The 23,824-nt window shown below is 36.4% G+C and overlaps 1 protein-coding gene across 2 annotated transcripts in view; it reads right to left on the reverse strand.

Annotated features, from left to right (window-relative positions):
* The window catches only part of MLIP (muscular LMNA interacting protein), a 260,956-nt gene that overhangs the window by 66,476 nt on the left and 170,656 nt on the right, over positions 1 to 23,824 (reverse strand). For both annotated transcript variants that reach the window (XM_053668359.1, XM_053668358.1), the window contains 3 exons: positions 23,759 to 23,818; positions 12,128 to 12,172; positions 1,259 to 1,303 (listed from right to left, as the gene is read on the reverse strand). In XM_053668359.1, the coding sequence (XP_053524334.1) occupies positions 1,259 to 1,303; positions 12,128 to 12,172; positions 23,759 to 23,818 (150 nt within the window). The remainder of the gene's footprint in view (positions 1 to 1,258; positions 1,304 to 12,127; positions 12,173 to 23,758; positions 23,819 to 23,824) is intronic.

Genomic DNA, 23,824 nt, shown 5'->3' on the forward strand with positions numbered 1-23,824 from the left:
GTGCACTATGTGTATGAACATCAACCTACCCAAGCAGTTTGACTGAATCAGGGCATTTTAAGAGTCAAACTACCCTTTTATGGTTTTTCAGACAAAGTAAAAATGTTTTTGTCCTTGTGACGTGATAATGGCAAGATGACTTGTTGGCCATGGAGGTGGGACACTAAAACGACTGCTTTAAAAGGGGGAAAAGTCAGTATTAAGCAGTGACTTTGTTTTCTTCATGTTTCAAACTGCTTTACTAAGAACTTTCACTAATTTCACTGAACATGCCTCATTTTCAGTTTATAAGCAATAAAAATTAAAGCTACAAAGGAATTCTTTAACTACCAGGAGGTAACTTATTTCATGGTTTAAATTTGTTAAGAAAAAGTAATTCTCCTATTTAATCAAAATTTTATCTATGAATAACAGATTCTAGAGTCTCAATCTGTGCTGTCCAGCGCAGTGGTCGCTAGTCCTTGTGCGGGACACTTGAAATGGGGCTAGTCTACATTTGAGATGAGCTGTAGATATGAAACACATAACGAGTTTCACAGTGTCCAAAAAACTAATGTGAAATTTCTCAATTTTATACTGATTATATGTTGAAATAATATATATTATCATTATCGATACACATTATTGAATATATAATATATCATTATAGAATATTATATATAATATATAACATACAATATAATTGAACAAGTAGTATAGTATTGAATCTGATCTGTTTGCTTTTACTATTTTAATGCGGCTACTACCCAATTTCAAATGACATATGTGGCTTGCATTTATGACTCTCATTATATTTCTATTGCTCATCACTGGTCTAGACCATTCTCATGCTAATCTTTCTATCAGAATACTTTGTTTCCCATTTCCTCAAGTCCAGATCCTACCCTGCATTATGTAATATAACCTTTTCTTGAACGCTCTTCTGATCTCTTCCATCAGGAAGTGAGCCCTCGCCTTCTCTAAAACCCAATATCTTGCTGCTGACCTCAACAAGTCAATTCTAACGACACTACTAGAATGCAAGTTACTGGCAAAGAAGGTCTATATGGGTGGGTTTATGTATGTTTGTAGCCTGCAGAACAACTGCCATTGAACCTTAGTAAAGCATCAGTAAACTTTATTTAGAAAAGTAAGCAAATTAACTCATATGCTTAACTCGTAATAAATTTATTCTCAGTTCACTGTTGCTCAAATAAAGTTGTCTCAAAGGATCAGAAATTTCTAAAGTCGGTCTATGACTTAAAAAGAGGACACGTACCAGCTGATTCTCAGACACCGAAGAGGATGGTGAGGAGAGGTTTGCCTGCAAAATACAAACACAGTGTTTATTTAGTGAAATAACATATCTATGTTACTAAGTATACTAAAGTTCTTTTATCATGACAGTAATATGTTCATTGTAAGATTTTGAAAAAGTATAAAATTAAAGGAAAAATTATTATGTCACCAAAAACGACTTTTAGTATTTTTGGTACATTGCCTTACAATATTTTTTTCTATATGTTTTTATTCAGCTCACATAACAGTAAATACGATGTTTTATATGTTGATTTCCCTGAATGTCTTAGCATAAGCACTATCACAAGACATCAAAAATTCTTCAAGTTCACATAATATTTAATTCTCTGTATCGCATTTTACTTACACACATGAGCATTGTCGGATATTTACATTTATTGCAAATGAAAACAAAAACAGATTTTTCTTTAAGAACCTTTATACATAAAAATCCAGTTTTCATGCTTTGTGAAAGACAATGATTTGGTTTTTTACAAATTGTTTTAAATTAAAAAGGAGGCCAATGTTATTTCTTTATCCTTGGTTTCTGTGTTTTACTCCTTTAGTCCAGATTTCATTTTTCTTACTGAAGTAAATGCTCCAGTAATTTCCCTCAGACCTTACTGCCTTGGACTTTATCTGAAAACATTTTTGTTTTCATTCTCGAATGAGAGTCTAACTGGACACAGATTAGAATTCTGGGGCAACAGTTGCTGCGCTGCAGCATCTCGATGGTCCCATCACGCCGGCTTGGGCTTCAGTTCCCGCTGCCATGTAAACGTCCTGACTTGGCCGGTCTCCTGTCTGCGCAGTTGGTTAGGGTGTAAGATTGTTCATCCCTGACATCCTGTAATTTCACTACGATGTCTCGGAGAGTGGGTTTCTTTGTATGCGTCCTTCTGTGGGACTTGGTATATTCCTGCATTCCCACGTCTTTCTTCAATTCCAGAAAATCCTCCAGGAACATATCTCTTCAAATGTTGCCTTTTTCCCATTATATCTAATTTCATTTTATAGAGCTTCTATTAAACATATTTTGGATCTTCTCAGTCCATCCTCCATTTCTATAAAATCCCATTCATATTTTTATCTCATTATGCTGCATTCTAGATGGTTTCCACATATAAATCCAACAGTTAATTAATTTTTCTTCAACTCTATACTTGTATGTTATAGATGACAAACTTTATAATGAATTTATTTTTTACTTACAGAAGTTTTATTTGGTTCTTTTTACAAATCTCTTTTTGTGGTACCTATAATTCCTGTTGACTATTTTAATATTTCTAACATATTTATAAACTTTTTCCAGATTTTTCTATAGTCCCTCATTGCTCAAACTCCTATATCTTTTATCTGCAGACCTTCTCTCATGCCTCTCCTCCATAATAATCTTTAGTCATTTAATGGCTTCCTTTTTTTTTAGCTCATCTTCAGTCAGGGTAACTGGTAACAATTTCCCTAGGTGTCTTTGAAGCAAGCCCTGGGTTAGGAACCGATCTCTGCAATACGTTTCCAAGTCACCCTTGCTGGGACCTAGGAGTTTGACTAGCTCTGGAACTGCTTCCACTTTATCACCCTGATATTTCTAAACCTCCAGGATGGCATATCACCACATCTTTAAGTTTTCAGGGTTGGATGTCTATTTAACTACCCAAGAGTGCAGGGTAAAGATAATGGATGGATTTATCCTTTGTTTGTTTGTCTCATGTTTTATGTCCACTGTGACTTTCTAGGTTCTTGGATGTACACAAAGAATTTCTTTTCAGGTCCTAGACCTGCTCCATAGGGAAAGTTCAAATCCAAGCTCCTGGCTCCTAGCACAGAGATCCTGAAGTACCTGTGTTCCATTGGAGCTTTAGCTTCTTTTTAACATTCTCACTTGAAGCTCCTGCATCATTTCCAGTACTCAGAGGTTTCTCTCTCTTCTTGTTGGGTTACAAAGGCTTATTTTAATAGTTACCATATATTTTATCAGCATTGTTGCATTTAAATAGGCGGTTGAGTTCACACATCAGCCAAACCTTCAATTTTCATGGAGAACAGTCGACATAAAGAGGCACAATTATAAATATATTTAGCTAAAATGTAACAAAGTTGTGTTCCTCCATATTTCTGTTCTTGTTAAAACAGCAAACATTTTCAGAGTTTATGATAGATGTGTCAATATGGCTTTTACTCTCTGACAGATGAAATGCATTGAACACTGAAAACTAAAAGTTCTTATGGTATTGCCAAGCATGCAGGCTTGCGAATCACCAAACACAATGAAGAGGCACCTGCAGTCCTTCTCCCAGTGAGTCCCACATTGTTTGTGAGTGACTGCTTTTGCAGTCACACCATTTTGTAAGACAGTCACTACTTGCTGCCATTCCCGGTTGCTCCGTGCCAGTCTTGGCCAAGTGCTCCTGTCTCTGACTGCTGTAGACCGGGGTAGTGTGCACTGAGGTTTACGATTATTCTGCGCAGCAGGAAACCATCCTTCAGGATGTACCTCGCATTGTCGTTAGAGTAGGCAGCTAGTTAGATATTAAAAGTTAGATGAAAGAAGGGAGCCAGACATCTAATTACGCCGGTTTAAGTAGGAAGGGGCAGCTTCACAGACACTCCTGTGGACAGCCACATTCTCCACCAAACAGACACTAATTGCCAAGTAGGCAGGAAAGACCCCGGGAACAACCAGGGCATTCCCCAGATTAACCAGGGAGGGATAAACAGTGAGGGGGAACTGCTGTGCTGAGGCCTGTGTAGTACAATCCCAGGTGATTCAGGGGACGGTCCTTTTACTATGAGGCTTGCACAGTAAGGACTAAAATGGTGACCATAAAGGGAAGAAGAAAAACCTGGGGAAAAGATTCCATAAGATAAAGGGCACAAGCCCCAGGAAGATCCAGGAAAGGGATTGAATAGGGGGAGGTACCAGCACAGCCCTGGGAAGATTCAGGAAAGAGGTTAAATAATTTAAAGAAAGCCTACTCTGCTCTGGGTATCAACCACATTCGTGCTTTCTCTCCGCAGAAGTTCAAATGGCCAGCCAGCTGGGAACAGAGGCTGTGCTGGACTGCAGCAGCCCTGGGTCCTGGACCTCCTCCTGCACTTGGTGGGGATAAGTGCGGGCCCATGGCCCCGGAGGCAGGACTTCTTCCTCAGTGGCACGATGCGGAACCACCTAGCCACGGATGAGACATTGTGCATGGTATACCTGGGGGACACTATGGTGTCCTTTGTTTACACTCCAGTGAATCTTGCCACTATGCCTCAGACCCTCTTATGCATGTACCCTTGAAGTACATTTCCTACAATACCATGGAAGAATCCTATTTTTTCTGACAACAGCATTGTTTTTCTGTTCACTTAGAGTTTTGTTTGTAAATTCATAATGTAATATGAGAAATAATAATTTCTTTTTAAATCTTCACCCCTGGCTGGTGTAGCTCAGTGGACTGAGTGTGGGCCTTTGTAGCAAAAGGTCGCCGGTTTGATTCCCAGTCAGGGCACATTTCTGGGTTACAGGCCAGGTCCCCAGTAGGGGACACATGAGAGGCAACCACACATTGATGTTTCTCTCCCACTCTTTTTTCTTCCCTTCTCCTCTCTCTAAAAAATAAGTAAATAAAATATTTTAAATAAAACATGATAAAAATCTTCATTTTTCCCTTTAGTTCATTTTATATTATTGCAATAATGAGAGAATTCTCTATGAATTTCTTTAGTTAAATTAATACCTACTGTAAAATATGCTAAATTACATGCGTCTTGACTAAAACAAAATATAAATTTTTATCTCAATAATTATAGGAAAGAAGAGGTTATATGCTAACAATAAAGTATTTACACAATTTAACTATATCGCTAACATTTATCAGTACACTGAGCTAAATATACCAAAATATTCTAAGGAAAAAATAAAATGCTTAAGCAAATATATTAGTTAAATTAGGAAAAACCCAATATATCCACTCTCCAAAAGTCCCTAAAATTTCTTCACTGGGGATCATGACATAACAACAAGATGCTTTAGATATTCCCAGTACATTTGTTTTTAGCTAATATAATGGACTTCATATCACTATTATAAGAAATTATTCCCAGAGAAAGGACAGAATTAATAAATGCGAAATTCAGGGTGCAGTAAATACCTACAAAGCCACTGCAGATCCTCTGGCAAAGAAAAAATATTGGCTATGTGTATCATCATGAATATAAACCATATTCTTTCAACAAACCCAATCATATCAAATCTTTTGAAAAGCCTCCTTCTCCTTGCCAGATACAGGTTAATGACGCTTATTAAATGTTGTAGCTATAGTTATATTATCAAAATTGAGCAACTGACTTTCAAAAAGTGAGGAAATACTGTCTGATGAGAAGAGATTGGAGCAGTGAGTACAGGGAGGAGGCTACTATTTATATGAACAACTGCCTATCGGTCAATTAAACTAAGGTAGAGAAGCAACATGGAGTACGTGAAAATGAACTTGAAATTAGATTTCAACAACACAACCCTAAGCTTCTGGTCATTTGTGTCTATTCATGTTAATACTGATTGTGAAGAACATGAGAGATGAGTGTAAGAATGGTTCTTCTGTGACACAAAATCCCATAATCCATATTCTATAACCTGGTTTATGGCACCATTATCTATGCTTGATGAAGCCTGGAATGATGAGAATGATACAAGGCACAAACAGTCTCTCATTAAATCTTTTCCCTTCCTCCTCAGCTAGCAGTACCCCGATAATGATCTTCCCTTCCCTCCTCAACTCCTTTCCTATGAGCACACCTTAGAAATATTTCTAGACACTGAAAAAAAAGAAAAAATAAGACACATCAGTAGAGTGGAATTTCTTGCTTAAATTGTTCACTACTATTCCTGTAACTCATCAAATCCCTGGTTACATCCGACCGAAGTGTATTTGAACCTAGGTCTGGACTTAAGTCATCTCTTAGCCTGAGATCTCTGACTACGTTATTGCACATCACCTCTGTAACACTACAGCCCAGCAACATTTGCAAGCATAGCAACAAGGGGAGTTTGTAAGCTGGCTACATTGGAGACAGTGACCTTTATATTTATATATAGTGAAGAATTTTTTCATAAAGTTTCACACTTTTTAATATTTTGTGACATTTTGAAAGCAGCATGTAGGCAATTGTAATGATATTTTTCTGTCCCTCAAGCTCATTAAAATGAGATGCTACCTGTACTCTATATAATATTCAATAAGTCTGTCTCTGTTATTTCTCTGGAATTTAAAAGTAACCTGTGAACTGTATACAGTTTATAATATAAGTTGTAATCAACAGAATGTGATTCCAACCAAGGGTTCTTTGACAAATTAGTAATAGGTCCATATATTTGCCCTATTTTTTGAGATTTCTCTTTATTAAGAGTATACAATGGTTTTGAATTTCACAAATGAAGTGAATTTAAACTGGTAGTAGTTAATAAAAAATAATACACAGTTACAAAGATAAGTGTAATGCAAAGAAAAAAATGATATCCACCTACAAATACAATACAGTTAAAACAGAATGAAATAGAAATTTAAATATAAAATTTATACCCTTACATAGAGGGAAACTCTTTAAAACATGAATGTCATCAGAAATAATCACTCATAAATTATCTGATAAATTATGAGTTAATTTACATATAAGCAAGTGATTTAAAACTCTAGCAATATAGTAAAACATTATCATCCTATATTACCAAATACAAACTTATTTATTCAGAGTTAGACTGAAGGTAATTGGACATAAAGAAATAAGTTAGACCCAAAGAATAAATACTTATGGGTAAACTATTTAAGGAAGGCAAACTATTCCAAGCTTCTGTAGATTTACACAAATATTAATATTAATGGCTTCAACATGTGGAAGGCCTTGGCTGGTTTTTCCCTACTGTGAGTTCTGACACTTGGTTATTTCCTCTGTAGAATGGAGACGTTGTAATCACAATATCCCCCTCATGAGATTAGTGTGAGGTTAAATGAGATGGTTAAACCCCAATGAAAAGGTGAGACCTTAAAATGACAGTTATTATTATTATTGTTGAATTTAACATCTGTTAAAAACAATCCAGTGAAATATTGCTGACAAATCCATATAATTGGTTCTACAGGTGACCAGTGGAGATCACTCTACATGTCATGAACCTAGTTTAAATTTTATTACTCTTAAGAGAACCTAAATTAAATCACAGTTGGCCCTTGAACAATGCAGGAATTAGGAGTGCCAACCCCCTACACAGTCAAAAATCCACATATAACTTTTGACTCTTCTCAAACTTAGTTACTAAGGATCTACTGTAATTGATGTGAAGCTTTACAGATAAGTTAAAGAGCAATTGAAAATAATTTTAAAATAAAATTTAAAAAGAGCCAATTAATATCATTTGATGTATTGTATGTATTACGTACTATAGTCTTACAATAAAATAAACTAAAGAAAGTGTTATAAGAAAATCATAAGGAAGAGAAAAAACATATCATTTATGGAAATATAAGTAGACCTATGCAGTTCAAACCTGCATTATTCAAGGGTCAACTGTACTTTATTTTTTTAATATATTTTATTGATTATGCCATTACAGTTGTTCTATTCCCCCTTCATTCCCCTCCACCCTGCACACCCCCTTCCCCCATTCCCCCCCCTTTAGTTCATGTCCATGTGTCACAAGTTCTTTGGATTCTATATTTCCCCTACTATTCTTGCCCTCCCCCTCTCTATTTTCTTCCTACCTTCTATGCTACTTATTTTCTGTACCTTCTCCCTCCTTCTCCTTCTCCCACTCCCCTATTGCTAACCCTCCATGTGATCTTCATTTCTATGGTTCTGCTCCTGATCTAGCTGTCCTCTTAGTTTGCTTTTGTTTTAGGAGTGGTTCTTAATAACTGAGTTTGCTGTCCTTTCACTGTTCATTTTTTTAATCTTCTTTTTCTTAGATAAGTCCTTTTAATATTTCATATAATAAGGGCTTGGTGATGATGAACTCCTTGAATTTGATCTTATCTGAGAAGCACTTTATCTGCCCTTCCATTCTAAATGAAAGCCTTGCTGGATAGAACAATCTTGGATGTAGGTCTTTGGATTTCATGACTTGGAATACCTCTTTCCAGCCCCTTCTTGCCTGGAAGGTCTCTTTTGAGAAATCTGCTGACAGTCTGATGGGAACTCCTTTGTAGGTGACTGTCCCTTTATCTCTTGCTGCTTCTAGGATTCTCTGCTTCATTTTAATCTTGGCTAATATAATTATGATATGCCTTGGTGTGTTCCTTCTTGGGTCCAACTTCTTTGGGACTCTCTGAGCTTCCTGGATTTCCTGGAAGTCTATTGCCTTTGTCAGACTGGGGAAGTTCTCCTTTATTATTTGTTCAAATAAGGTTTCCATTGGTGGCTGTTCCTCTTCCCCTTCTGGTACCCCTATAATTCGGATGTTGGAATGTTTAAAGATGTCCTGAAGGTTCCTAAGCCTCTCCTCATTTTTTTTGAATTCTTGTTTCTTCATCCTTTTCTGTTTGGTCATTTTTTTCTTCCTTCCGGTCCACTCCTTTGATTTGAGTCCCAGTTTCCTTTCCATTACTATTGGTTTCCTGTGCATTTCCCTTCATTTCAATTAGTTAACCTTCATATGCAGATCCCAGGTGTGGAGTAGTGGGCAGACCCACTGAGGGTTGACACATTCCAGGGTTACACATTCGCGCACAGATAAACCGGTGAAGGAGCAAGCAGCGAGATGGACCTCTCAGGCTGCAGTGGCAGGATGTGGCAGAGGGAACCACCATTGTCCCTCTCTGACCCTGCCCCCACATACAGTGTCACAAACCAGTGACCTGGGTGGCCCCGCCCTGGTGAACACCTGAGGCTCCTCTCCTCATACATAACAGGCATGAACAGACCAAAACATGGCTCAAGAACAACTCAGAGCCTCAGAGCCAATAAATCTAAGCGACGAAGAAATAGCCAAACTTTCAGATGCACAGTTCAAAACACTGGTGATCAGGATGCTCACAGAACTGGTTGATTTTAGTCACAAATTAGAGGTCAACTGTACTTTAAAATAACCTGCAACTCAAGTACACCATGAATTGAAGATAACCTTAACTTTAATTATTCTGACTTGATGGTACTTTTGCTGCTTTTGGGTCATCCTATAAAACACTATGGGACATGTAAAATATGTACAATAAAGCATAAGAAAAGGAAACTAATTGTTTTCCATTGGTTTTCTTGCCCTTTTTTTTAAATGGAGAAAAGTCAGCCTTTCACCAAAGGCCCCATAATTAGGAATTGGTCATACAATTTCTCATTATTTAATTGAACCATTTATAATTATCTCAGTAAGTTTAAAAATCCAAAGGACATACCAATACACTGAAAACTAGCAACTTTATAAGTTTGTTTTAACTTTGACCAGATCTCTAGCCACCTCTGGTGTCTATAAGAAAGTATTTGAGGTATCACAAACAACAATTCAAATGTCAGATTGGGAGAGGAAGTACAAGCAAAGATTCTCACTGAAAAAAACAAATTTAATCAAAGTCAAGAACCTTATCTGAATCAGAGTTTGCATTTTTCTAGTTTATACTAAATTTATTTGATGATTCAGTGTAAACTTCAAGCGACTCAAGTGCCCTCATAAAGTTTGAGCAAATGTTATCCAACTTTAAGTCTGGTAACTAACTGAAGGACAATTTCAAATAACCACCGACTATGGGGATTGAAGCAGCCCCTCCAGACTCATTCCAATTCCTATCAAACTAACCACCACCAGGGAGAGCTAGAAGGAGACATTGGCTCTCTGTACCTTATTGTAAATCAGACTAAATAAGAGGTACTTTGATAAAAAGTAGGAGTAAACAAGAAAGATGAGGGAGCAAAAAATCCTAGCTACTGTTTCCTGGGTCTCGATCTTATAGAATATATTAGACACACAAAGTATAGAAACATGTTTAGGATATTTTTTTTCTTGTACCCAACTGAAGAATGAAGGAACTCAGATAAATCATGGTGCTTCTAGTCTTTTCAAGGTAGGTGGGAGGGAAAGAAGGGAGGGCACAAGGATGAAGGGAAAGCAAGAGGGAGAAAAGAAGAAAAAGAAGAACTGTTATTTATTAAGTGATTCCTGTGTGTCAGAATGACATTAAGGGCTTTCATGTATTAACCAACCTAAGCCTTACATTAACCAAGTAAGGTTATTACTATCCCTATATTATACATGAAAAAACTAAGGCATGACATTAAGGGATTTTCTGGGGTTAGACAGTGACCAAGCAGCAATACTCTGATGCAGACTTGAGTATAGCCCACTAGATGCCTCCAGTCTTTTAAATATTATTCCAAATGGTTTCTAATAATGACAAAAATTAACAGTGCAAACTTCTAGAAATGCTCTAAGTGCTGTTCCTATACATATTGTCTGAATGTCACTTCCTGAATATGATCAAACTCAGTAATTTCACCCAGTTTATTATTCACCCTACAGAGATCCAAATGAAGGTAGAAATTTATCATTCCAAAAACATAGGTTACAATATGTAAACTGAATAACTATTTACTCATGATGATGATAATGATGAAAATACATATTAGAAAATATAATTATAATAAAATAAATAGTTTAATAGTTTGTATTAAACTAAAGACTTGTTAGGAAACAATCTTGTTTCTACTGTAATACAAGGGGGGTTCCCTCAAAATGGAATTATCCTCTGGAGGGTGGGCCCCTTGTAATACAGGCTTCCCCCTCCAGATGAGTGTTCTAGGAACCCATCTGTATCAGTGTACCAGCTGGTAGTGTTTTGAGAGGCTGTGTTTGACTTCAGTGAATTTTTTTGAAGATTCAATGTGTTTGCTCATTTCATGGTGGGCAACTGATGAGCACACCTGACCACTCCATGCTGAGTGCTCAGCACTTTTCGACCAGAAACAGCGTGACCATTCCCCACCCTCTCAATTCACCTCATCCCACCCCAAGTGACTTCTTTTTGTTTCTCCAATGAAAAAAGTCCTCAAAGGGAAATGTTTTTGCAGATATGGAAGAGATGAAACAAAACACAGCAGAAGCATCAAAAGGCATCAAAATTGATGACTTTAGAAACCGTTTGGAGCAGTGGAGAAAATGTCTCGATAGGTACATTGCATCAAATGGAGAGTACTTTGAAGGTGACTGAAATTTAAACATATAAAAATAAATATGCAATTTTTAAATAAATAAATTCCAGGTTTGTTGTGTCCCTCTTGGTATGCTTGAACAGAAGCAGAAAGTGGCCATGAGAGATTATTAGGGTGAAGCCTGGTGCATGTGTCTAGGACACTCAGAACCAACTCTAAATAATTAATTGAATCACGTGTACGACTGTGCATTTACACATTTATTATTAATCTATTTTTGCTCATAAGTGAACATTGGCTTAGATGCTAATAATTTAAGTGCAAGAAAGCAACGAATTAGTCAAAAGCAACTAAACTGACAATCCTATTAGAAATGGGCAGATCATTGTTTCAAGTATATGAGTTGACTATTGTATAATAACCACAATAAACCATTAAGAAATGAGAATGTCACCTAAGCTTTGATAATTAGAAAGACAGAAAGCAGGTGTTGAAGTTCTGCTTTACTTAGCGAAATTAATCAAATCAGACCTCACCTAAGAAGGAATTTATTACAATAAACCTACCTGACATAATCTGATTTTCCACATCTAGGTTGATCATACCATCTTAACCCTCTCCACTTATGAAAAAACTCAACTAATTCAATTTAAATGACTATAAATGAGTTGCCTTCCAAGCATGCACATGCACCCATTAAAAAAGCAGTATCTATAATTATGAAGGGACTTACATATTTGGTTTCTCGGCCAGCTGCTCTTGGGAGAGTTGTAGGCTTCTGCATGAAAATAAAAATAATTATAATACTGAAGTAATCAACAAAATAAGATTTAAATTCTGGGATAAGTGTTCACCTATTTTTTCTTATTAAGCGTTCTAACCATTACTCCTTTTTTTCTATAAAAAGTTCCCTGTTTCTTTGAAAATCATTTCATTAAACTACATAATTTTATTAAACTATATCATTTTATTACTTTTCATTAGTGTTAGGTGTCAGCTTCCTGGTAAATTTTCTCTTATTTATGAATGATGTTTATTCATGAATCATAATAGTTCCTTACATAATTTTTGGCTACTTCAAAACTTACATAGAAGTCTCTGTCTCTCAATTCTTTAAGCTGTTCAGCTCCACAGGTACCCTCATCCACTCCATTTCAATCACTCATTTCCAGAACCATTGCTATACTTTGGGAATGGTAAACTTCTGAAATTTCAATTTCTAACATTCTACTCTCAGAACTCTCCCTCCTAGCCACCATCTTAATTTCTCAAATATCCCTAATGTTACAATTCTTCAGGCTCAGCCTCATTGAGACTGCAAAATCAATGACCCTTATTAGCTCCATTTGGGCTTTATTACCTCTTGGTTTATGTATATTGCACATTCTCAGTCATTTTATACCTTAATTTCTCTTGCTTCATTTTCACCTCGTGAACCCACCCCATCAAACACACACACAATCTGAATGGACCTTATCCATTTTCTCTGAACTTATACCCAAGAAGCAAAATTTTACTTGAAAAACTCTCTCAATCAAGCTAATTGATTTTACTGTAAGTTAATGATAACGAACTTCAAGTGAGCATTCAATAATCCCTGGTAAGTCCCCAATTTTTCTCTTAGAGCCTCACTCTCCCACTTTTTGAAAGGAAGTGGCTATTTTATTCAATCATCTATATGACAAGTATTCGGTATCTACTGTGTGCCAGGAACTGTTCTGTACACTTCAGACTTATCAGTGAACAAAAGAGACGAAGATGCCCTGCCCCTGGGAGCCTACATTTCAGCAGGAGCTAAAATAAACAATACAATATTAAATCAGTGAATTCAATCATATGTTAGAAGGTGGCAAAATTAATTACAAAAAAGAGTAGAAATAAGTTGAAGGCTAGGAACGTTGCTTTGGAAGCACGTTCTTCCAAAGTAAACCTTGCTTCTGTCCCTGCCACACACGCAAAAAAATTCAGAGTCTGGCAGAAGTAAGGCCACTTGAGTGTGATTGGTAGGGTAATAATGTGGATATAATAATTTATAGTTTTAACTTGAACATTTTACCTAAAATGTCGCCTGGTGTGCTTTAGTGTGGTATTGTTATGTTACAAAATTACATGTTTATAATTTTTAATAAAAGTTTTTATAATAAAAAGGAGTGCTATTTGTGCCAGACACTATGTACATATACAGTCCAGAGCTCTCAGGGTAAAAGTCAAGAGCGCTCAGTGCTTACAATTTTAAACAGGATTGTCAGTTTGCAGAAGGTGGCACTAGAGCAAAGACTTGAAGGAGGTGAGAAAATTGTCTGGGTGGGTATCTACATACAAAGCATTCCAACAAGATGGACACGTGCAAAGTTCTGGTATGAACTTCTACCTCTGAGCATGGTAGCTCAGGAACTCAAAGCAGTCCTGCCCTAATAGATAATAACAAAATAGAGCAAAATATTGGAAAACATTATATTTAAAACACTGATAAGCTAATAAGAGTGAAGAATTTGGGAACAAGATCAAGAGAGAATGGAAATCTGAAGAGAGGAGGCCGGCATTTGAGATCTGCTTTTGCCTTGGGGGTATTTGCAAATGTTGACTAGCATGAGAAGCTGATCCAAATGTTGCCCACTCTCAGGGGCGTAAAGAGATAAAAGTCAGAGTCTCCAGAGGCAAGAACGGATTGAGGTCTAGTAGTAAGGGCGATTCAGAAGATCTCATATGGAATTCAGCCTGGCCTCAAATCATCTAAACATTATTGTTTAGAAAAAAAACTCAAAACCTTAGATTAAATTAAAGTAATTCTCTTTTGCTAGGGCTCCTGGTGTTTGACGGAAGCAGAAATAAGACTCTCTATAGTATAATATCATCTGAGTCTCACATGATTTCTATAAATAAATTTTCAAGTAGAATACCCAATACACAATCAGATGCAGAAAAACAAAAAGGTAAGAAAATGGGAGAATGAGCAGCAACAATATACTAAAAAAATATGCACAAAAAATCCAGAAATTTGTTCTCTTAGAACCAGACTGCAAACCACCATACATAACCATATTGTTTGAGGTAAAAATTAAACTTGCAATGTATTACAGGGAACTAGAGAAGACAGAAAGTGGTAGAGTTGATTGAGAAAGATCAAAGATGCTGAGGCAGAGCAATGGCACATTCAGGCCTCAGCAAGGAGGTGAGTAGCACTGCAGCAGAGTGTTTGGGGGTTGCTGCAGGGAAGATGCTGTGGCGTCAGGAGGCTGGATCTCTGCGGCCCTCCCAGGTCTTGTAAGGACCCTCACTTACATTCTGAGGGAAATATGTAGGTACTGCTGGTTTGAAGCAGAGGAGGGTCAGAATCTGACTTATTCTTTAAAAGAATTGCTCTATATAATATGATCAGAATAAATTATTGTAAGGCAAGGGTATAGGGGCTATTGTACTATCCAGCAAAACCTGAAGATGGCTCAGTAGTACATAATGTATGAAATAATACTATTCTATATATATTTTGAATATATAGCAATGGAATTTCTAATATAAAAAATGTGGAAGAGAAAAAAGAAGAAGAAAACTTGACACCAATGTTTCTGGCCTTGAATAAATAAAAACCTGTGCCCCTGTTGCTGAAGAAGGGAAGGCAGCATGTGGAATAGGTTTTGTAGGAGAAAATCTAGATTTCATTTCTAAGACAGTTATTAGGAATCTAAATTAAAACGAAGAGTAGGGGACTGAAATTTGGGAGAGAAGACTGGACCAGAAATATAAATTGGAAACAAGGTGAGAACACCAAAGAAATGAATAGAGAGAGAAACGAGAAGTCCAAGCACTGAGCCTAGAGCGCTCCAAATTCAACAGTTTGGGAAGGGGAGGATGAAACAGCAAAAGAAACTAAGAAATGAAAATGGCAAGTGAGGGAGGAGAAGCACTGAGATAGCATGGTCTTCTGGAAGGTACTTAGAGGCATATATACCGAAGAGGATGGAGCAATCGGCTCAGATATATCAGCTCAGATGAGTTACAAAATGGATTTGCAGCAATGGGGAAGACTTCTGCAAACTCTGGAAAATGGTTTGGGCAGCAGAGCAGAGCAGGGTTAAAGCCTGAATGGAAGGGACTTTAAGAGGGAAAATGCAAGAAGAAATGAAAGTAGAATACATAAAACTTATTCAGCATTTTTTTCAAATTCTTCCCCACTATACTGTCCCTCTTTAATTTCAGTTAAGAATTTAATTTTTTCACTAAAAGGTACTATAATATAACTAAAAATACTAGTTATAAAATTCTTCATTTTCCCACCATCAGCCCACTAACATCCTCCCATCTGTCCCTAACAGTTCCTCTATTTTCTGTCCTATTACAATGTTTAATGACATTTCCAGTTTCTTATCAAAGGCTACGAATTTAAATTAGGCTCTAGTTTCTGTGCCCTTTCAAAGGACTTTCATTTTTCAGGCTCTCCCTTTCTTTTATACAAACAGTACCTCCCTTACTCTTGTCATTTTCAGCTTTAAAAAGCAGACAAAAAATTCTTCCGTGACCACTACTGACCCAATTTTTTCTCCCTTTCACAATCCAACATTCCAAAGTAGCTGTGTTTGTTGTTTTATGTGGTCTCTCTGTGCTTATTCTTCTTTTATTCAAATTTTATTTTACTTTATATTTTTAATTAAATTTTATTGATTATGCTATTACATTTGTCCCCATTTCCCCCTTTGTCCCTCTCCACCCACTCCCTCTACTCCCGCAGACAATCCACCCACCATTGTTCATGTCCATGGGTCATGAATAAATACATGGGTCATGTATTTATTGCCATCTTCTTGTTCATAGTTTTAATCTTATTTTTCTTAAATAAGTCATTCTAACATTTCATGTAATAATGGATTGGTGATGATGAACTCCTTTAGTTTATTTTTGTCTGGGATGCTGTTTATGTCCTTTGATTCTAAATGATATCTTTGCTGGGTAGAACAATCTTGGCCATAGGGCCCTGCTTTTCATGACTTTGAATATTTCTTGCCAATCCTTTCTAGCCTAGAAAGTTCCTTTTGAGAAATTAGCTGAAAGTCTGTGAGAACTCCACCATAGGTAATTAACTGCTTTTCTCTTGCTGCTTTTAAGATTCTTTATCTGTAAACTTTGACATTTTCATTATGATGTGTCTTGGAGCGGGCCTCTTTGCATAAATCTTGTTTGGGACTCACTGTGCTTCCTGGAATTGCATGACTATTTCCTTCACCAAAATAATGAAGTTTTCTTTCATTCCTTTTTTAAAATATATTTGCAACTTTTTCTTCTTCCTCTTCTTTCTGCGCCCCCCCCACCATGAAGCAAATGTTGCAGTGCTTGAAGTCCGTGAAGAGGATGCTGACGCTATCCTCATTTTTTGGAATTTTTTTGTTCTTGTTGTTCTGATTGGTTGTTTTTTGCTTCCTTAAGTAGCAAATTATTGATCTGATTCTCAGTTTCACCTAATCTACTGTAAATTGATTTCTATTTCGATTAGTATATCATTGATTTCTGGTTGAATCTTTTTTATGTTGTTGAGGTCCTGAGTTCCTTGAGCATCCTTATAACCAGTTTTGAACTCTGCATGTGATACATTACTTATCTCCATATTGTTTAGTTCTTCCCCTGGAGTTATAATATGTTCTTTTATTTGGGCCATATTTCTTTGTCTCCTCATTTTGGCAGCCTCCCTGTGTTTATTTCTATGTATTAGGTAGAGCTGCTATTATACTCTGTCTTGGCAGTGTGACCTAATGTAGTAGGTGTCCTGTAGGGTCTAGTGACATAGCCTCCCCTATCACCCAAGATGGGTACTCAAAGTACACCTTTCATGTGGGCTGAGTATACCCTTCTCTTGTAGTTGAGTCTTGATTGCTGTTAGCAGGTAAATGGGAGTGATTTAATCAGGCCAGTCAGCCACAAGGACTGGCTGTGACAACTGACCACCAACCTCTGCCCACCATAAAGGATCAGCTGTGCTTGGGCAGGGTGGTCATGCTTCAACCCGGTCTGTAGCTGTACTGGGAGCACAGGCTCTAATGTTTCCTGGGTGGTGCAGGCCAAGGTCAGTCGCCAGCTGTGTTCTGCCAGAGACCATTCTGCATGAACTATAAAGCATCTGAGATGGCTACTACTTGTGTTGGGCTTGGAGATTTCCAGGTGAAACCAAGCTGTGAATCTAGGCTGGGTGCTACTAGTGCCATGCCTGGGACACTTAGCAAGAGGTTTGGGGGCTCACTGAGGTTGGTGGTTGCTTGTTTGAGAGGAATTAGGAAGTTGTGAAGCACGTGCCAAGAGCATCCATTCATGTGAAAAAATCACTGTTAACACTTTGGTGGGCCCATAAGTTAGATGAGACAGAGTCTCAGGGGATTTTCTGGGCAGGGTAAACAGTGTTAGCCAGGTTGATGAAGTGTCAAATATGACAGTAACCTGCAGGCTCTGTGCGGGGTGGGCTCAGAAAAAGGACATTGGTTTCTGCCTACCTTTCTGTCTGGGTTAAATCTGTCCCCCAACTCTCACCTTGATGCCAGACACTTTGTTTCTTATCTATATGACACTGTTGCCTTTCAAGCTGTCACTTCAATGCTGGAGCTCGGAGGGAGTGAGTCTAAGTAAGTCTGTATTGGGGTTCTTTAAGAGGAACTGCTTGGGACTCCAGAAATTTCTTCCACTTACTTAATCCCCACTCATCTGTGTAGCCAGAAATTATGGGAACTTATCTTGCTGGCACTGGAACCCTTGACCGGGGGGCCTGGTGTGGAGCTGGGACTCCTTGCTCCCAAGATATCCCTCCTGAATTTTTATCCACCACATGTGGATGTGGAAACAGCCCATTATACACCTCTACCCCTCCTACCAGTCTGGATGGATGTAATTTCTTTTATTTTATAGTTGTCAGACCTCCATTCAACTTGATTTCTCACGGTTCTGAGTGACAGTTATTCCGTATTTTAGTCATAAAATTGTGCAAGGAGGTGAGTCATGTTTACCTATGCCACCATCTTGACCAGCATTTGTGCTTTCTCATTAATAACACTTTCATCACCAGTGTAAGGAAGTAAAATTTAGCAATGGTAAAAGAAGAATCAATGGTATCAAGGTGGTCCTTCAGTGGCAACCTGACAGAAGAGGTGTGGAAAGTTAACCATAGGTTTGGACAACTAGCCAGCTTCTCATGAATCCCTTTCCTGATTCTTTCTTGGGAATGACAACTGAGACAACCACTGGAGTAGAGTGGTATAGAATATATAAGCAGAGACACAGGGAAGCAAAGGTAAGAGACAGTGTCACTGAGGCTGGGAGGAAGTGGCAAGTGATAAATCATCAATATTAGGCAGCTTCTATATTTTGAGACACATGCACCTCCTGCACACGCACACACACACACACACACACTCCATAATTAGGGAACCCTAGGAATGAGGCTTTAGTATCGTCCACCACAAGCATCAGGCAATCAGGCATACATACAGCCAAAATGGCTGTTATACCCAGATAAATTTGAGTTTCCATGGAAACCTAATAGGACACCTGAAAATGGAAATACTGTAAAAGAAAAACAATGGTCCAGCAATTTTCCTTGTAAGTCTTTACCCCAAAGAAATGAAAGCATATGAACATGCAAAGGCTGGTTTACAAGTGCGCTTAGTAGCTCTATTAGTAATATACTCAAATTAGAAATAACCCAATTGTCCATCAACTGGTGAATAGTAAATGTACGGTACAAACGTACAATGGAATGCTACTTAGCAATAAAAAGAAATAAACTATTGTCACATGGAAAAATATGACTTAATCAACTCAATTGCCTTTTACTAAATATAACATGCCAGACTCAAGAGCCTGCATACTGTATAATTCTGTTAACATGGCATTTGAAAAGGCAAAAGTATAGAGACAGAGATCAGTGGTTGCCTAGCACTTGAGTTGGGGAGAGGGATATACCACAAAGGGGCAGGAGGGAACTTTTCTCTTCAATAAAAGTGTTTTGCAGTTTTGATGTGAGGGTGGTTACATAACTGCATGCTTTGTCAGAATCTATACACTAAAAGGGTAAATTGTACAGTAAGTAAATTATACCTCAATAAACCTGGCTTGAAATAAAATAACTATATAATCTTGAAAAGAAAAATTTACATATGCATTAAAGAACAAAATAGACACTGAACAAATTCTTGAACTGGAATATCAGATCAAGGAATCCTCTTGAAAGAATTAGAAATTAATAGATAGAAAAAATATATATAAAGCTTAAGAGATATGTAATGCAGAAGCAAAAGTGTCAACATCAGTATTATAAATGTCCTGGCAGGAAAGAAACATGTGAAAAAAGACACTAAAAGTTATCCTGAATTTAAGAGGAAAAAAAAAATTAAAGACTCCAAGTGAAAGGTCAAAGAGATCATCAATCCAGATACATAAGACCAAAATAAAATGTACTCCTAGAGTACATACTATTAGTCACATTAGAGATAAAGATAAAATACTGAAAGAATACAGTACTACTTTTTAAATGATTACTCTGTAGCAGAAAAGTAAATATCATGCTAACAAAATGCTTCACAAGGAAGTACCTGAGGGTTAAGAACCTGGGGTAGAAAGTGTTGAAGAGAAAAGATCTATAATTTTATGTCCAGTGAAACTATAATTTAAATGAAAGGGCAAAAAATATATTTTTAGGGACAAAGGCCATTGAATCAACACAATCAGATGTTAAATAAAATATTCAGTAAGATTCCAACAAGAAAAAAGAGAAAGATATGAATTTATGAGAAATAAGATCTAGGTAAACTATCTAAATAGAGTTATGTAAAAATATAATCATAATAATTCAGCTATAAAAGTCAAAAATATTAACAAGAAGGGGCTGGAAAGAAATATTCCAACTTATGAAAGGCAAAGACCTACATCCAAGATTGCTCTATTCAGCAAAGCTTTCATTTAGAATGGAAGGGCAGATAAAGTGCTTCTCAGATAAGGTCAAGTTAAAGGAGTTTATCATCACCAAGCCCTTATTATATGAAATGTTAAAGGGACTTATCTAAGAAAAAGAAGATAGAAAATATGAACAGCAAAAGGACAGCAAACTCAGTTATTAAGAACCACACCTAAAACGAAAACAAACTAAGCAAACAACTAGAATAGGAACAGAACCACAGAAATGGAGATCACATGGAGGCTTAACAACAGGGGAGTGGGAGGAAGAGAAAGGGGAAAAAGGTACAGAGAATAAGTAGCATAGATGGTAGATAAAAAATAGACGGGAGAGGGCAAGAATGATATGGGAAGTGTAGAAGCTAAAGAACTTATAAGTATGACACATGGACTTGAACTAAAGTGGGGGAATGTGGGTGGGAGAGGGTCTGCAGGGTGGAGGGAAGTGAAGGGGGAAAACAGGACAACTGTAATGGCATAATCAGTAAAATATATTTTTTAAAAATACTAACAAATTATACATGCCTAAATGCGTAACAAAACATATAAAAGTAAAAGAGCTATAGTATTTATCTAATTTGGCAGAAAATATTTTTAAGCTTTAAAAATGATAGGAAAATAAACATAATTATTGTCTTTAATAAATTATATGTAACTACAAAAACAAAAATATAAAGTAAAATTTTCAAAAGTTTCAAATTAGTAAATGTCAAAATATCCAAAAGAAAGCAGAAAAGATGAAGAAAACATTTTAAGCAGAAAATATAAAATAAGATCACAGACATTAGTATTAACCAGTAAGAATTACAATAATTATAAAAGACTTAAGGTCCCAGATAAAGAAAATCTCAGATTGAAAATAAATGTGATATCCAGCAATGTTGTTGTAAAGAAAAAAACAACAGGGTACATAAAGAAAAAAATAAACTAATAGAAATTGATTTTTAAATGTAATAATAAACTGATAAAAAATTAATAAAACATGAATTAAAAATTACATATATATTACCTATATAAGGCCACTATTTTCGTACTACACTAAAAACACAACCTTAGGTTCAAAAGGATTATAAATGCTAGTAAAGGTTATTAAAAATAAAAAAGAATGAACACCAACACATAAGAAACAGCAATATAGTTCCAAAATAGATGTCAAATCGAATGAACAGTCCTCTAGCCCTATCTTTCTCTTCCTCTTGGCAGCAATCCCCACAACTATATCCCCCTTAATACTCTTTTCTTATAGCTTCCATAACACCAGACTGCTCTGATTTTTTGTGATGGATTTCTCTCCTCCTTTGCAGGCTTCCGCTCCACCTCCTTTATTGGACTTGAGATGTTTTGTTCCCTGGAGCTCTGTACAGGGCGCTCCCCACACTCATGTGTTGGCCATCCCAGAGATCTCTTCTACTACCTCCACGTGCCTATGTTTAAGTCCTCTGTAAGGCACACTGCAAAGTCGTCCTATCCAAAACGAACATGAGCTCTCTTTCCTCTCCCACACTCTGCCCCCTTCACAGTCTTCTGTGCTCCAGGAAGAGACCTGGAGCTCACCCATGATTCTTCTCTCCTTCACACTCACATCCATACCTGCAGCAAGTCTGAAAAATCTCTCTCATACCATCACACTGCTCTCTAGCTCTGAACCCAACCCAGGTAAGCCAACTTCATCAACTGCCTCTCTGACCTCGGTAGCCTCCTTGCAGCAGCTGTTGTGATCTTTTTCAATGGTATCATAAAAATTTCCCCCACATTTTTATGTCTTCTCATTTTTCTTGGAACCCAAACTTGATGTCATGGCCTAGAAGTATCTTCACTGTCTTTCTAGTCCACTTTCTCAACCTCATTTTACACAGTTCACCCCTGGCTCACTATGCTTCAACCACACTTGTCTTCATCTTCATACACATTAAACGCTTTTCTGACTCAGGAAATGCCTAGCTCTCTACCTGAAAGCTGTTCATGATCTTTCCATGGTTGGCTTCTTTCCATCTTTGATCTCAGCTTGAATTCTACTTTCTGATTACCACATAAAAGTATGCCTCCCCACCCAGGTAACTCTGTTTTGTTTATCATTATCTCCCTAATGCTTCACAGGGCCAGGCCCATAGTAGGTACTTAATAAATATTCATTGAATGACATAACTGCCTTAGTAACCATGACAAAATTTTTAAACATTATAAGCATTCAATAGTTAAAATAAATCAGTAATAAAGATAGTTATTCACATTATACTTTTTAAAGTTCTAATCATATTATAGTTAATATAATATAGGATATATTCATATGTTTAGAAATAAGATTAAAATTATATTTTAAAATTTACATAGTATTTAAACAAAGTTTTATATTTTTAGATTAAAAGACAAAATATATACAACTAAATAAATAATAAACACAGAAACTACAATTATTCATTTGTAGGTCCTCTCTGATAAAATAGAATTTCTTCATACTGATAATTTGTGGTTACTGGGTTTCTGCATTTTTATTAATGGCTATTTGTCTATAATATCCCAATCAATAGTTAGGCCTACTCTTCTAATTATAAGCAATCTTTACATTTAAAATCTAGTTTATACACACGGTATCCAATTTTTAAAAGGAACATATACAAAGTATACCAATTCCAAGAGAGAACATAAGGCTGACAAAAAAAAAACCAAACTAACCATTATCAATAAAGAAAAAAACACAACCCATTTTGAAATTTGGATGAGTAGGTCTGTATTAAGCTCTCAAAAAAATTGGAAAAATGTAGTATTTTGTTCCAACAAATGAAAATAGCTACATTATAAGAAGGAAATATTTAATTATGTAAATATAAAATTAATTGTTTAGTAGTACTCTAACAATCTCAAATATCCAACCTTCTGTCCCTCTGAGTCAGTGAAGTAGATTCCATCAACCAAAGGAAATAATATTCTAGCAATAATACCTGTGTTAAGCTCCTAGGCTAATACTACTTTAGTCTACTTCATTTTCTACTTCTACAACTCTAAGTGGCTGAGAATTATGTAAGCTCTAGAGACATGGTTTGAGAGAAGACTAGTTAACAAATTGTACATATAGCTTTTAAAAATGCCAACATATAATATAGCCCATTATGTTGGCTTTCAAAGTGTTTTGAAGTTGTCCCATGGTTAGAAACAGATCTTACTCTACAACCCTGTACAAATATACCTATATATGTATACGTAAACAAATTGAAATAAAATTTAATACTATCTACACAACCTGAAAAAGAATCTGATATTTTACATTTCTAGTGTTCTATTTTTTAAATGCAGTTTGCTAACAATAACAACAACAACAAAAAGCTAGTTGCCATCTATTAAATTAATTTCCCAATTCTCTACTGGACTTTGACCTGCAGCTTAAAAATCACTGATATAGAAACTCTTATGATTCAGTAAATTACATTAAATGAATACATACTTTGATAGTGTTAGAACCCAACAATGTCTGTAGGGAACCTGAAGGAGAATCAGAAGAATGCTGGAA

Source organism: Artibeus jamaicensis, unplaced genomic scaffold, assembly GCF_021234435.1.
Source record: "Artibeus jamaicensis isolate MK-2021 breed Jamaican fruit bat unplaced genomic scaffold, CSHL_Jam_final contig_484, whole genome shotgun sequence".
Classification (NCBI taxonomy): Eukaryota; Metazoa; Chordata; class Mammalia; order Chiroptera; family Phyllostomidae; genus Artibeus; species Artibeus jamaicensis.